The sequence below is a fragment of the Synchiropus splendidus genome, chromosome 17, assembly GCF_027744825.2.
Source record: "Synchiropus splendidus isolate RoL2022-P1 chromosome 17, RoL_Sspl_1.0, whole genome shotgun sequence".
In the NCBI taxonomy this organism is placed as follows: domain Eukaryota; kingdom Metazoa; phylum Chordata; class Actinopteri; order Syngnathiformes; family Callionymidae; genus Synchiropus; species Synchiropus splendidus.
Genome location: NC_071350.1, coordinates 13,382,553 through 13,397,072, shown reverse-complemented (window position 1 = coordinate 13,397,072; position 14,520 = coordinate 13,382,553). Strand labels below are relative to the sequence as shown.

The window sequence follows — 14,520 nt, the reverse complement described above, 5'->3', positions numbered from 1 at the left end:
CCCAAAACAAATGGCGAACCTTAACCAGGACTCTGGACCAATCTTAAACCCAATTGTAATGTCCCAATTATTTTTTATTTTAATCCTCAAATTGAGGCTTGGACTTGTGGGGACCAGATCGCCCAGATCCCTGACTCACAGTTGTGAATGTTTGGCGGGGGTTCGAGAGCGAATGCTCAGCGCAATCCTCCGTCTTTTCAGCCCCTGATGACCAACCCTTTCTTAAGAAACTGACCGGGAGGCAGACACGAAGAGGACAAGTCACTTGGATAGCAAGGGACCAGGAAGTGGACCAGACGGAGGAATTGTGGAGTTTGTTTCTGACTCACGAAGTGACTTGTGAAGTTACACATTTGTGTGGAGCGGCAAATCTTTCACCTCTTCATTTTAGACCACAGTTTATGTTTGACTTGTGGTCAGAACTTTGTTCAGTTCACTCCTCGCTGGAGGAAGATTTCTCCACTCGGTAGTTCCACAGACGTTTTATGAACTAGTCACACTGTTTGAGGCTCGTGGTCATAGTGTTTGTGCCTTGAAATGATGATGTGGAGTTGGGAAAGAGGAACAATATGACTACATGATTAGAACCAGTCGGCTACAATCTTGACTTGTATCAGTCTGGCGACCTGCTCTCTCCGGCGTCTGTTTACTCTGGGGACCACATCACAACCTGAGTAGGTTCAGATCTTATTCTCTCTTTGCTGATGGACCTGGTCTGACATCCATTCTTGATTCAGTCAAATGACTCTAGTGGGAATTGGACTAGCAGCTCTGTCTCTGGCGTCTGTGCAGGAGGGTCCGTACGTGATGCTGAAGAAGAACTGGGAGATGTACGAGGGGAACGACCAGTACGAGGGTTACTGTGTGGACCTGGCCTCTGAGATCGCAAAACACATCGGCATCAAGTACAAGATCTCCATCGTGCCCGACGGCAAGTACGGCGCCCGAGACCCTGAGACCAAGATCTGGAACGGCATGGTCGGGGAGCTGGTGTACGGGGTGAGTGACCTGTCATTCCACAGTCTTTCATCATAAAAACATGAACACACACCTGTTGAGGACTTCTCTGGATTGATGACTCTTCATCCTCCAACTCGTCCTCCTCCCCTGACAGAAAGCGGAAATCGCTGTGGCCCCTTTGACAATCACGCTGGTCCGGGAGGAGGTGATCGACTTCTCCAAGCCCTTCATGTCTCTGGGCATCTCCATCATGATCAAGAAACCCCAAAAGTCTAAACCCGGGGTCTTCTCCTTCCTGGACCCGCTGGCCTACGAGATCTGGATGTGCATCGTGTTCGCCTACATCGGCGTGAGCGTGGTGCTCTTCCTGGTCAGCCGCTTCAGCCCGTACGAGTGGCACACCGAGGAGCCCGAGGAGGGCACCGACGGTCCGCCCAGCGACCAGCCCCCCAACGAGTTCGGCATCTTCAACTCCCTCTGGTTCTCGCTTGGCGCCTTCATGCAGCAGGGCTGCGACATCTCGCCCAGGTAAGAGCCTCCACACCTGTAGACTCGGACGAGACCCTTTCAACCATGAGACCAACTCAGCTCTCCTCTAGAGCCTGCACTCCTCATCTTCATCTTCATCTTCATCACTCAGCTCGGTCTAAGTCTCTTATCGCCCCGGGGCCCTCGCGGCGCCTCTTCTGAGACTGTGAGGGATTTTAGGAACTGAAGTCCCTCCTCCCCCACCTCTATCTCCAGGCAGAAGATGGACGACGGCGAGCAGCGTGCAAATTCTGGCCTCAGAATTTAGCCCGACTGTGATTGAGCGCCTCATTTAAGAACTCTGCTTTGTTCTCTTGGCTTCATGGTCGGACGTCTGTGCGGCACTGATAAGCACTTCAGTGTCTGAATAGAAACACTTCCTTGCTCTTTGTGGTTTTCTGCTGCTTCCACCTGTCAATGCTTGCCGCCGCTCTGTCAGCGACGAGTTCAGAGAGTCACGTCTTGGCAGAGCAGGCAGGGCGACGGCTCGCCCGCTCCTGTCACGCGGGCGGGAATGTGACGGGCGGTTGGAGGAAAGGTCAGGTCGAGTTCATTCAGCAAGATATTTGTTGCGTCTGTCGTGACTGACAACCACAGTGATACATGGAGTGCACCAGTGTCCCAGGTAGCCAGGGTCACGTGTCCCGCTCTAGGTGCTATGTTGGTGACAAAACATTCCCTCAGCCAGAGTGGAGAGTCTCTTATGGTTGATGTTGACAGTGAAGATGGTGATGAAGATAATGGAGAGAAAGATGGTGATGACCATGAAGATGATCGGCATCAGCATAAAGAACCCGAGGCTCCTCCCAAGGTACCTGCTGTAAGACTCCTCGTCGCTGCCTCCTGGACCACCTCACCTGTGTTGACGGAGACACTGCTGACACGGAAGCCTCACTCAGTCCTCTTCTGCTACTGGTGTTTGAGTCGTTCCTATCTGAAGGTCGGCAGCAGTAGAGTCCCCCTGGTGGAGGCTCGACACATCATCTGCATACAGCATAGTTCAGGCAGCAATCTCAAATGTTCACCTTCAGATGAAGATACGAGTGCGACAGTAAGACAAAGACACAGTAGCTCTACTTGTCCTTCTTCATAAAAAACATCTGTGACTCTAGAGTTGCAGACATCACATGGTACAAAACAGCATCATGGTTGGCCAGAGACAAACAGTGTTCTTGTTATCTCACGTTGTGAGCAGAGTCACAGAGAAGAGCAGAGTTGACGATGACAATGAAGATGGTGATGAAGATAATGGAAAGAAAGTTGGTGATGACCATGAAGATGATTGGCATCAGCAGAAAGGAACCTCCAGTATGAACAGGTCTTTTGACAGTAGAATGTTCTGGTGGTGGTCACACCATCTTAGGAGAGCTCAGTTGCACAGTTGTTTCTTTGCCTCGCTCTGGTTCTGGTAGCGTCCAGTCACTGGACTGGGTCCTGGTATTAACGCTGAGATAAGATTCTTCTGACCTAACATTCTGGCTGCTGGAAAGGTGGACCATTCTGGAACCACAGCTGGAGCTGCTGCTGATGTACAGACTCTCTCTAGCTCACTCCCCGGCTGCCTTTTTTCACGGTCTTCGCCTTCCTTCTTTCATCTCTCACTCTCCTCTCTTTTATTTTCTCTCTTCTTTCCACTCTCCATCTCTCCCTTCACTCTCAATACAGATCACCTCTCTCTTTCCTCCACCCTTCCCTCTCTCTCTGCCTTTTCTTTCCCATCTCTCTCTCCACTCCCCATCACTCTCTTCTCTCACCCTCCACACATTCTCTCTTTTACATTCCTGTCTCACTCCAATCTGCCCATCTCTCCCTCTAGTCTCCCCCTCGCTTTCCCCGGGGTGACGCCTCGTTGTCAGATCTGCAGGGGGAGATCTTGTTTGTCCTCTTCACTGCAGCATTTAGGCGTTAAGATTCTCCTCACGACCTTCAGCAGCTCCTCGCAGATCCTCTCCCTGAGCACTGAACAAAAGAGCAGCACGCACCCCCCACCCCCTTATGTCCCCCCTGCGGCTTTTCTCTCCCCCTCAACAACAAGAGGGATGTGGAGGGAGTGACACATTCTCCTCTTGGAACCTGCTGCCCTTCATCATCTCGCTGTCTCTCAACACAGATGGAAGCCCTGACCCAGCGCCACATAGTGACGCTTTTGTAAAAGCTCATTTCCTCTCCACCCACTCTCCGTCCTGTTCTTCCCCCACCAGGTCTCTGTCTGGGCGAATTGTCGGGGGAGTTTGGTGGTTCTTCACCCTCATCATCATCTCATCCTACACCGCCAACCTGGCCGCCTTCCTCACTGTGGAGCGGATGGTCTCGCCCATCGAGAGTGCTGAGGACCTGGCCAAGCAAACCGACATTGCATATGGGACTCTGGACTCTGGTTCCACTAAGGAGTTCTTCAGGGTGAGTGACGTGTCTGGGACAAGGGTGGGGTCTAACAAATAACCTCTTGGTTGTTGAAGGACCTCCATTTTCAGAAGGTTTCCAGAAGGTGTCACCACTCTCTGTGTCCTCACAGCGGTCAAAGATCGCCGTCTATGAGAAGATGTGGGGCTACATGAAGTCGGCCGAGCCCACAGTCTTCACCAAGACCACCGCCGAGGGCGTGGCACGTGTCCGCAAGTCCAAAGGGAAGTACGCCTTCTTGCTGGAGTCCACCATGAATGAGTACACGGAGCAACGCAAACCCTGCGACACCATGAAAGTGGGAGGAAACCTGGACTCCAAAGGCTACGGAGTTGCCACGCCGAAGGGTTCACAGTTAAGGTGGGTGGAATAGTGTAACAATATGCTCACGTGTTGTTATGGTATTCCACCTTCCCTGGTGTGCCGCCTTCTCACTGCTTCTTTTGTGCTTTCTGTTCGCTGCATGTAAGTCCGGAAGCTGACTTTTCCCTCCACAGGTGACCGCGCGTGCATGTGCAGCGCTGGTGATATCATCAGAACGCGACTCAGGCTAACAGCTGCGTGGCTTGCTAAGCTAATGCTGCTGCAGTTTCCCGCTTTCTGGCCTGAACCGATGTTTTGGGAGCTATTTGGATCTGAGCTCCGGCTCACACTGGATTTACCGACCTGCCAGCGAAGTCACCGCGGTCGCAGTTGGACAGCTGCTGCAGAACCGGATGAACGGTGCGACAGGTGCACCATATTCAAGCTGTCGCTCCCCTGAGCTGTCATATGTTACTGCACGACTGCGTTGGTGAAAACAATGGCAGTTCCATGTCACCACTCCTGCTTCCTGTTGGCTGTTTCCAGTCAGGTTGAAGGTTCTGGTTCTCTTCTCCAAAACCCAATTTGATTTGGGAGGGGGAATAGAGTAGAACCGTGTTTGTACCTCATACCACCCGCCAATGTTTTTTTTTTTTTTTTTATCCTTCCACTCTTTGTTCAAAGAGTCGAGACTGACTTGAGTTCGGGACTCAACACTCAGCAAAGTCTGTTCCCAATACTTATCCCTGCATAAACATGGATCAGAACCGGCCTCAGGTTTGTTTGTCAGTCGGACTGGTGCCAGTTTTCAACAGGACGAGTTTCTGACAGATCACGGTAGTCTGGGTCATCCGGGCGTTCCGGTCTGGGGATTATCGTCTTCTGCCAGTCGCTCGTCCAGATATCGGCAGAAAACACGCCAGCGGAACTGAGGAGTAAAGTCCGAAACTCGGGTCCAGGTGGTTCCCAAAACCTCCCGACGAGCTGACGTGAATCAACCTGCTGCTGCGATGTTTGTGGCTCGTACATGTCTGACTAGTGTGTCTCTGATGGGCCCCGACTCCCTCTGAAATCTCTGAGGTCCAGAACTGACACCAAAGATCACCTGGACAACAGAACAACATAAGAAACACAAATACACAGTGATGAGAAAAACAATCTGTGACAAACACTAAAGTAAAGCAGAAACACCAAGACCAGCCCTGATGGCTGGGATGTGCCGCCCCCTGCTGGTCAGGTGCGGGCTTTTTGTGAAACCTCGAGGCGTCGTTGTTCAGCGTGTGTCCGGGTTGTGTGGATGGAACTTAAACTTGTACCTTCTCCCCCTCCTCCCCCTCCTCCCACGACCGGTAGCGGTCACACACTCACCCTCTCACACTTTGTCTTGAAGAAGTGCAGTCAACCTGGCAGTGCTCAAGCTCAACGAGCAGGGGCTGCTGGACAAACTGAAAAACAAGTGGTGGTACGACAAAGGAGAGTGCGGCAGCGGAGGCGGCGGCGAGAAGGTTAGCCGCTCTGTCGCTCTGCCCATGTGACCTGTGGCACCGGAAACACAGAAACGTGATCGTGTCGTAGCGGGAGCGTCTGCCTGGCCAAGCGGGTCTTGAAGAGGAAATCAGAGTTCTGACACACAGAAGTGTTTGCTCCTGGTTTTGAATTCAAATTTACGTTCATTGCGAAGCAGCTGTTTAAATAAAATAGCTGCTTAAATAGAAATGTTGTGGCCCAGATCCAGCCTTTCGAAAAGCTAATCACAACCGGTGGAATTCACGTCCGCGACTCTGCTCTGGCCTGGATGTCTGCGGTGAGTTTGTTCCGATGCTCGTTGTCTAGTCGTTTCACACAAGCACTTCCGTGCGACAGGACTCCCTCTACTGGTTTCCCGAAGGTCCCGGCAGAGCGTTCCCGCACCTGAGAAGCGACGCAGCTGGACCAACCCACGTGTCCGGGCGCTCTCTCTGGAGGAGCTGAGAGACACGTGGGCGCCTCGGGCTGCGTCCCTTCATACATGTATTGAGGTTGTGACTGAATAACATAAAATAACATGTCCTATGATGTTATTTATGTTATTTCCCCTCCCCTCCCCTGCCCTGTGAAGAACTCCGGTAAACCTTGCTGTTTTGAAACTGAGCGAAGCGGGAGTCTTAGACAAACTGAAAAACAAATGGTGGTACGATAAAGGGGAGTGTGGACCCAAGGACTCGGGAAGTAAGGTCAGTCTCCAGCAGCTCAGGAGCCTCCCCTTCCTCACTTCTGTCTCTGTGCACACACGTCTAACCTTGGCAGGACATTTCTGTTAGCACAGCAGGGGGCACTGGTGAGCCTTAGACTGGTAGGTAGAGACTTGGGGCGTAGCTAGGTGTAGAATAGGGGCCACCAACAGGGACCAGGAGAGTCATTTTTGTATGGCGCCTTAAACACAACAGTCACACTGACACGATGCATACGCCCATCAAGCACCAAGAATTGACGGTGGCCTTTCTGTCGCACTGGACTGACAGCCTGGACTCCATGTAGCTCCACAGTCCATCACACTTCGCCGAGGTTCCGCAGTGAAGGATGGCTGGAGGAGCTCCTGGAGGTCAGCAGACATCAGCCCCAGAGAGACCGATGCATCCGTGTGACTAGTCACATGCTGAATACCAGGGCAATGGACTGCCCACCCACAGACCCTGATGCCCATCACCTGGTGAGGTATTTCCATGGAGTCAGCTGCCTTGATGGGTTGAAGTCATCCTGTTCCTCAGGAACAAGCAGATCCCCGTCAGACAGTTATGTGGAATCAGCTGTCTTGAAGGTCTACAAGGAAGTGGAACATGCCCTTTAGTGAGCCTCCAGACCTGACAACCAACCCCCAACCAGTCTATAAACACCCCCAGTCTCTGTTGAGTCTTTAAACCTTGGCTCTTACTGAAGCACCTACAGAGAGGCGAGATGGTTCTGCTGTCTGCTCCAGTGCAGGTGTGTTGTCTAGCACCTGACACCTCACTGATCGTAGGGGGCATCAACTGATCTGTGGGGGACAATGGTGAGCGGTAGCGCCAATATCTCCTCTTCACAGCAATGACACATTCAACACCATGCACTTCTGCACACTCTAGGTGTCAGACATTACTGTAGTCGGGGTTGTGAGTCAGGTGGGCGGAGCTAGCGGAGAGGTTGCATGACACATGTAGGACAAGTGAAGATGTGTTTGTGTGTCTTGACAAATGTGTGTCGATGTGTTTGTGTTGTTTGTCCGCACCTAGCCAAAGCCCCGGCTCATTTCCTCTCTCTCTCTCTCTCATCATCCGCTACAGGACAAATCGTCGCAGGCCCTCAGCCTGAGCAACGTAGCCGGAGTCTTCTACATCCTGGTGGGGGGTCTGGGTCTGGCCATGCTGGTTGCCCTCATCGAGTTCTGCTACAAGTCGCGCAACGAGGCCAAGAGAATGAAGGTTGAGATTCAGTCCTGTCAGCACCGACACACCTCCCCTCACCCCGTTGACCAGAACCAGAGTCGCACCATCCACAACTTTAGCTTAGCCACACTGCCCTGTAAAGATGTGAAGGTTCTGGATCGGAGGGTTGCCTCTTCACCTGCTGCCTGATGTTGACCAGCGTTGTGTCCAAACGTCATCACTCCACTCCACTTTCACCTTGTCGATGTCTGGGATGGTTCTGGAGCCCAGTTGAAGCATCCCTCGACCACCTGACCTGCCAACTGTTAAAGATGGCGGGAACATTGGGGCGTCACATAGATGTTTTGAAGCGAGATGAACCTTACTCTCACCTTTAAACAAACATTTCATCCTGTTCATGAAACAAAAAGCCCTAATAGTTGCCTTATATTCTCTAGCATTTCAAGAAACGCAGACCTAGAATTTGTAGCACAAGAGCTGAGGAAAAAAATGGCGGTCTAATCATTTTAACATCACAGATACTAACTTGCTCCTGTGGCTGCAAACTTCTGTGACCAATGTTAGCAACTGTTTTTAAAATGTTGATTGTGAATTTTAATATAACAAAGTATGGACACATCTAAAACCTGTCTTCTATTACAAACCTGGATCTTTAATTCTATGCCACAGCACTTCCAAACCTCTTGTAGCTAGAGTTTCACACCTGTAGTTAGTCGCGAGCTCCTGTAGGGTTCCAGTTCAAAGCGTCGGATCTTCAACATGCGTGTTCTGTCTCCTCAGCTGACCTTCACCGAGGCCATGCGGAACAAGGCTCGACTTTCCATCACAGGCAGTGTCGGTGAGAACGGACGGGTTCTGACGCCCGACTGTCCCAAGGCCGTGCACGCTGGACCACCTCTCCGCCAGAGTTCGGGTCTGGCCCTGGTCTCCTCCGAGCTCCCATGAACACCAAATGCCTCTCAAGTGCCTTAAGACAAAACCACCACAGAACCACAAGGATCCAACGACAAGTCTACTTGAAGTCAGAAGACGAGTCATGACAGGTTCAGACTTGTGGGTTAGAGGACGGAGGGGAATCGACAGAGCCGTCTGAGCAGCGGATAAATATCGTAACGTGAGGCAGAACACAGGAGAACTGTGGTCTGACTTGGCTGAACGATCCAGGACGCGGTTGTCCCAAGATATCACCGGTGGGCGGAGCCGCCCAGGACCGGACACGGATACTTTATTACCCTTGAATTTTCGTAGGACACTGTGAAGATAAATGTATATTCAGCACAGAACTATAGGAACCACCCTTGTACATAGCAGATTCAGTAGAGGGTGGGTTTCTACTCATCTTCAGAAATTCTACTCATTGCAATAATTATTTAAATGTAAAGAGGCGTGGCCATAGCGACAGAGGGCGGAGTTCAGAGAATCCACTGCCCGGACACCTGCCGGTCCAGAAGAATGTGCAGGAGCCGCAGTAGAAATCTTTTCTATCCTCTGATCTATTTTTTCTACTTGACTTCACGCTGGTTGAACAACATCCTATCGGAGAATGAAACACTGTGGACGCACTGGGACGTAGCTGGGGAGGGGGGAGGGACGGGAATCGAGATTTGACATCTTCAGTAAACACCAGCCGGTTACTGAAGTGGACCAGATATTTCAGGCTGGCTGTTGTCCTCCGTGCTCGATTCGGAGCCTTCTGAACTTGTACGTCTTTATTCTATCTTTTTTCAAGTAAAATCAACTTCAATTTGCCTCTGATCCTTTTACTCTGTTCTTCAGAGAGACACGAGCAAATAAGAATCACGGTATAATCTGGTAACAGGAAACCGGGCGCCTCCATTGAAACCTGGAAAGAGGGATGAACTTCGGCCTACAGGAGCGACACTAACTCTTCGAAACGGTTGGCCTACGATCGATGGTCTGCGTTCAGTTGACTGACGCCCTCGAGTGGCCCGGAGCTCATATGGCACTCCGCAGGAGACGGGGAAAGAAAAATCCTTCTTTTTCAGATCCAAGTTTATTTTGTTTCCATGCCATGTTTCAGTAAGAAGACACACGTTGGCGACTCTGGCCAGAATATCAATGAGTACAAATTAGACTGGAGATACAGAGAAGACCCAGGAGGAGGAAAGGAAGAGGAGACAAAGAATCCCAACAGCCCAGAGACAAAAGGTACAGCGGTTTCCCAAACCGTTCCTCCAAAAGAGTGTCAGAGAGTGATCGCTGCATCACAGTACAATCAAGAGTGTGGAGCGCCTCCCTGAGGCCCGTGGAGCCGCGTGTTATCTTACGTTAGCGAGGTACGACGGCTAGCCGGTGCCGGGCGAGTGCAGATATGAGACGTTTGGATTTGTGTCCGTTCAAAACGACTTGATGCATGCGAGTTGGTAACTACGAAGAGGGCACTTAGGTCACCAAGCGACTCCCTTTTCGACCCGCCCGCTACACGCCAGCTGTTCTCATCCAAACCCGAGTGAGGCTTTGACGTTCGTGGACGCACAGCTTTTAAATATTTTCTTGTACAGGTGTGTTACAACGAGAGAGCAAACAAAGACATGATCTGGAAGCAGGAACTGGCTCGGGAATGGGGGAGGGAGGGGAACGCATGTCCCTCTGCGTGATGGACCGAGACCCAGTCGGGCCTGGAAGGGACAGGAGGTGATGGGGGCGAGGGGGTGAAGAAAGAAGAGGACAGACAGTGGGCTGCAGTTTATATCCAGATTAAACAGAGACGGAGCTGGATCCGGACTGAGTGGACACATGTGGATCCGTCTCACTGGGGATCTACTGCTTCTTGTGCCACGTCTGTGGTCTGCTCCTGACCTGCGACACAGACGGAAACATCAGCGAGAGCTTTCCCTCAACAAACGTGCTTGACATCTAGCCCGTCCATCGCAGCATGAGGGTCAAAACTTTCAGGCATGAAGTAAAGGAACAGCAGCAAAAAGGGGAAGAGAAGCGGCTCGCTGTGAAAGGGAAGATGAGGAGGAGGCGCAGAGATGACTTACAAAGAACGGCTGCATGATGGGGGGGGTGATGAAAAAATGAAGATCTTAATCTACGGACAGAAGAAAAGGGGAGCAAGTCAGGACAATGAGGAGAGGTTGGAGGAGTGCGGCGATGAAATGACTCAGGTGCTGATTGAATGGCAGTAGCAAAAATCAGGAAACAGCAGAAGCAGACGGAGAGCAGCAGAAAGAAGGTGAAGCACTGACCATCTCCTGCCTGCATGTCTGAGGTCCAGAGCGTGAGGTTGTCACGCAACAGCTGCATGATCAGAGTAGAATCCTTGTAGCTTTCCTCGTTCAGCTGGTCAAGCTCGGCAATGGCGTCGTCAAACGCCGTCTTTGCCAGCCTGAGAAGAGACGCCACCACCTGTCAGTGGCTACACTCGATGGCCGATGGAGAGAAAAAACAAACAGAAACCCACTTGCAGGCCTCTTCAGGAGTGTTGAGAATTTCATAGTAGAAGACGGAGAAGTTAAGGGCCAGTCCCAGGCGGATCGGGTGCGTTGACGGAAGCTCCTCGCCAGCGGTTTCTAGCGCTTGTTTGTACGCCGCCAAACTCTTATCGCTGACGTCCTTCTTCTCCGCATCTGTGGTGAACTCGGCGAGGTACCGGTAGTAGTCTCCCATCCTGAGGGGAACACAAAGACAACGCAACCTCAAGACACAACATGACTGACCACGAGCGACTGAACATCACAGACACTGTGGTGTGTAGCATCAGAATGGACCCAGCGTATCGTCAAAACAATGCGCACTCACATTTTATAGTAGAAAACTTTGGACTCTCCCTGCTTTGCGTTTGGGATCAGGTTGTTTTTCAGAACGCACAGGATTTCGTTGCAGATATCATTCAGCTCTGTCTCCACCTGCACAAAATAACTCAATAAATAAATGGGCTGAACCTGTGACACAGCATCACGTGAACTCATGAAGAACATGGCAAGAATTAAAAGCACATCTGACCCTCTTCTTGTATTCTTTAAGCATTGTGCTCTTGGCGGCGTTGGCACCGTCGTCCTTGTTCTCCATGCTGCTGATGATCCTCCAGGATGCTCTTCTGGCTCCGATCACATTCTTGTAGGCCACTGACAACAGGTTCCGCTCCTCCACGGTGAGTTCGATGCCACACTGGGCCACATCTTTCATAGACTCCACCATTTCTAGAAGGCAAAACACAATGACCTGATGACATCAGCACATTCACACTCAAGAGCTCAACCCCACTGTTTATCCAAACTAGCTGGAGAAAGTCGCTCAACTAATGGCTCCACACATAACACCATGTCCATACCCACTTCATCACCATGGTTCTTGTATTGCTGTGATTCATTCTCAGCTGAAGATGACTTGGGGCTTTCATCCCTCAGTTAGGCTGCACTGTTACAATGTAAAGGTGAACCAGGGCAATTCATTGAAGCAAAAAAGGTGTTGTGCGACCGCATGTATGTCACTAAGGGGATGTCACCAGGTTGGTATGCATGAGAAAGAAGTCGCAGCTCCTCCCCTCAGGTGGATTCAGGTTTGAGTTGTCTCCTGAAGCTGACAGCAGGTTCTTCTGTGGCAGTGCAGGAAACCTGATCCACTCAACCTGCTGTCATCACCTTCGAAGGCCCCTCCCATTTAAAAAAAAAGAAAAATGACTTGCAAACTAACTAGTCAGCACAAAGACAAAAAATGATCTCAGGAAGTTGCACCCAACGTCACTGGGGAGCAGCACCACTGTGGTGCCAGCACCGACAAAGCGAACCGCGTTTGACTGTCTACAGTGGGCATCACAGCTTTTCTTGCTTCACTTGTCCAGTCTTCAAACTCAAACCAGTTGGAGTTGTCCAAACCAGTAGAACAGGTCTGGCCCCTTTCACGTTACGGCGGGTTCTTACCGTTGCCATGGCAAACAGTAAACCCAGGGGCTCAAGCTAAGCAGAAGAGCATGCGCCATGGACAGGTGCATGAGCGTTGGGATGAGGAACTAAACTTTAAGCAGACATTCAGTAGCTTCGTCGCCACTGCCCTGCCCTTTTCTTCTTCTTGAACTGTGTCTTAAGGAAAGGAACACCAGTGGCTCTCGAAGTGAGAAACTCATCTAGAAATACCACCCAGTTTAGTACTTGGGTGTGCTCCAGGTCTGTGACACGGGTCACTGAAGAATAAAAGGGATCTGGTCCAGATACAGACGGCATAGCTGCCGACCAGTCAAGGTGCTCACACCTCAAACTTGCAACTGGATATGAAACAAGCCCTGGACGTGAAGCAGCCTCTGTAACTCCACAGTGAGGGCAGAAAAACATTGTCAGCAATTTTGACAGGGACGGCTTTTCCCACAGGTGGAGCTGCAAATGCTATTTCGTGTCTGTCTTCCTGGCTGGACTGTCTTCACATGTCTGTGCAAGTCGTCTCTGGGCCAGAGCTCCAAGTCCAGGAAGCCAGCCCAGATCACGCCCGTGTTTCAGAAGCTCCCACTAATGTACTTGTGGAGACTTTTCTTCCTCTGCGTCATTTACGATGCATGTGAAGGTGGTTGCTCAACGTCCAGTTGTAAAAATCAAACCACCTGCACACGGTCTTCAATCAAAGCCAGTGCTTTATTACCCTTTTATTGCCAATACTTGTGTCATTGCCAATAATGACACAAACCCATAGGCTGGTTGAACAATGGAAGTCAAATTAATATGCACACAACCCAAATTAAAAAAAGACAAACAAACCAAAAAAACGTTTACTTAATAAAATAAATCGACAGACATGCTTTGAAGTCGAAGATAATCTATCAAATCATAAGAAATGTTTCAAATGTACGTTCTTGGATGATATTCAGATAACTACTGTACAAGCCACTTCTAATCTTTCAACGTGAACGTTTTAGCTCTCCTCATATCATCTTAATCCAACAGGATTCATCAGCAATTTAGATCACTTTCAACTTGATGTTCGTCACCAAACAGACCCACTCAGGCCGTCTGTGACACAACATTTCAACACTCCAGGCAACACGGACCCATCTGAGTGATGTCAGGTCACAATGGAGCAGTCATGTCACAGCACGCCGCTGTTCTCACAGCCACGCCGCTTCCTCTGCTCTTCTCCACTGCCGCTCTCAGATGTTTCGCTTCTATAGTGACTCCAACACCAGCCGGTCGATCGGTGGTCAACGTCCAGCTCCCGGACGCCACAACCGGGAAGATATTGATAGGCGCAAATCATAAGGCTCCTTAATACGACGGGTCGTACTACAACTCCACAGACGTGCATTTGTGACAAAACAGGAAAAAGCCCGCAGTCGCTGGGGTGGGGGCGGTCCAGGAACAGACGACTTTCCGATCGACCGATCAGCTTCAAGAGGATTTAATTGAAGCCGATTGATTGATTGTTGCATACTTGATAATACAGTGAAATATCGGGACGTTACGTTCGACGGGCTAGCTGGGGTGTGGACGTTTGTTCAAACGGCGCTTTTGTTGAATGGAGTTTGGCTTGACGCGTGTCGAGGCTAGTTAGCAACAGGCTAACAAACTGGAAGAACTCGCTCAGCCCTGAGAGGAATGTTAAGCCGCCCTTTTCACTCTCTACACCTGCTTCATCCAGCAATCGATGAATTCACGCTCACAGTTCCCCACAGTCGCGATATTCCCACGGTTACAGCGCGTTTGGGAGACAAGTTTACCTGCAAGTCCCCCGCGGAGGGACACGGCCGGTCGTTCTCTTACCGTCATATCGCTCCGCTTGCTCGGCAAGTTTAGCCCGGAATACGTGGTCTTCCCTGCTCATGGCGCCCGACATTTTCGGTGGATCTGGTGAAGAGGACAGCGACAAGCCTGGCTGGTCGAAGGTGCTCGGTTGCGTCTCGGCTACAGCTCAGTCACTGGCTTCGCACACCCAACCGGTAGCGCTTACGTAAAGATGGCGTCGCCCTATATCCGGG

At 50.9% G+C, this 14,520-nt stretch overlaps 2 protein-coding genes across 6 annotated transcripts in view; one reads left to right on the top strand and one right to left on the bottom strand.

The window, feature by feature from the left end:
- The window catches only part of gria4b (glutamate receptor, ionotropic, AMPA 4b), a 27,978-nt gene extending 17,808 nt beyond the window's left edge, over positions 1–10,170 (top strand). Inside the window, exons 10-16 of one of the 4 annotated variants that reach the window (XM_053848083.1) lie at positions 793–999; positions 1,115–1,488; positions 3,690–3,888; positions 4,004–4,251; positions 6,293–6,407; positions 7,494–7,631; positions 8,376–10,170. In XM_053848083.1, coding sequence (XP_053704058.1) covers positions 793–999; positions 1,115–1,488; positions 3,690–3,888; positions 4,004–4,251; positions 6,293–6,407; positions 7,494–7,631; positions 8,376–8,540 — 1,446 coding nt within the window. In that variant the 3' untranslated portion in view covers positions 8,541–10,170. Of the gene's footprint in view, positions 1–201; positions 750–792; positions 1,000–1,114; positions 1,489–3,689; positions 3,889–4,003; positions 4,252–5,584; positions 5,700–6,292; positions 6,408–7,493; positions 7,632–8,375 lie in introns of those variants that run through there. The other 3 variants (XM_053848079.1, XM_053848080.1, XM_053848081.1) reach the window with 3 other exon arrangements.
- On the bottom strand, positions 9,591–14,520 carry LOC128748962 (14-3-3 protein epsilon-like). Of its 2 annotated transcripts, XM_053848085.1 has the most exons (7): positions 14,306–14,520; positions 11,565–11,761; positions 11,361–11,467; positions 11,023–11,229; positions 10,808–10,947; positions 10,601–10,650; positions 9,591–10,415 (listed from the first exon to the last, which is right to left on the bottom strand). In XM_053848085.1, the coding sequence occupies exons 1-6, from the start codon at positions 14,376–14,378 to the stop codon at positions 10,646–10,648; spliced, it is 729 nt and encodes a 242-aa protein (XP_053704060.1). In that variant the 5' UTR covers positions 14,379–14,520; the 3' UTR covers positions 9,591–10,415; positions 10,601–10,645. The 2 variants fall into 2 exon arrangements, with proteins under 2 accessions (XP_053704060.1, XP_053704059.1); XM_053848084.1 differs by lacking the exon at positions 10,601–10,650.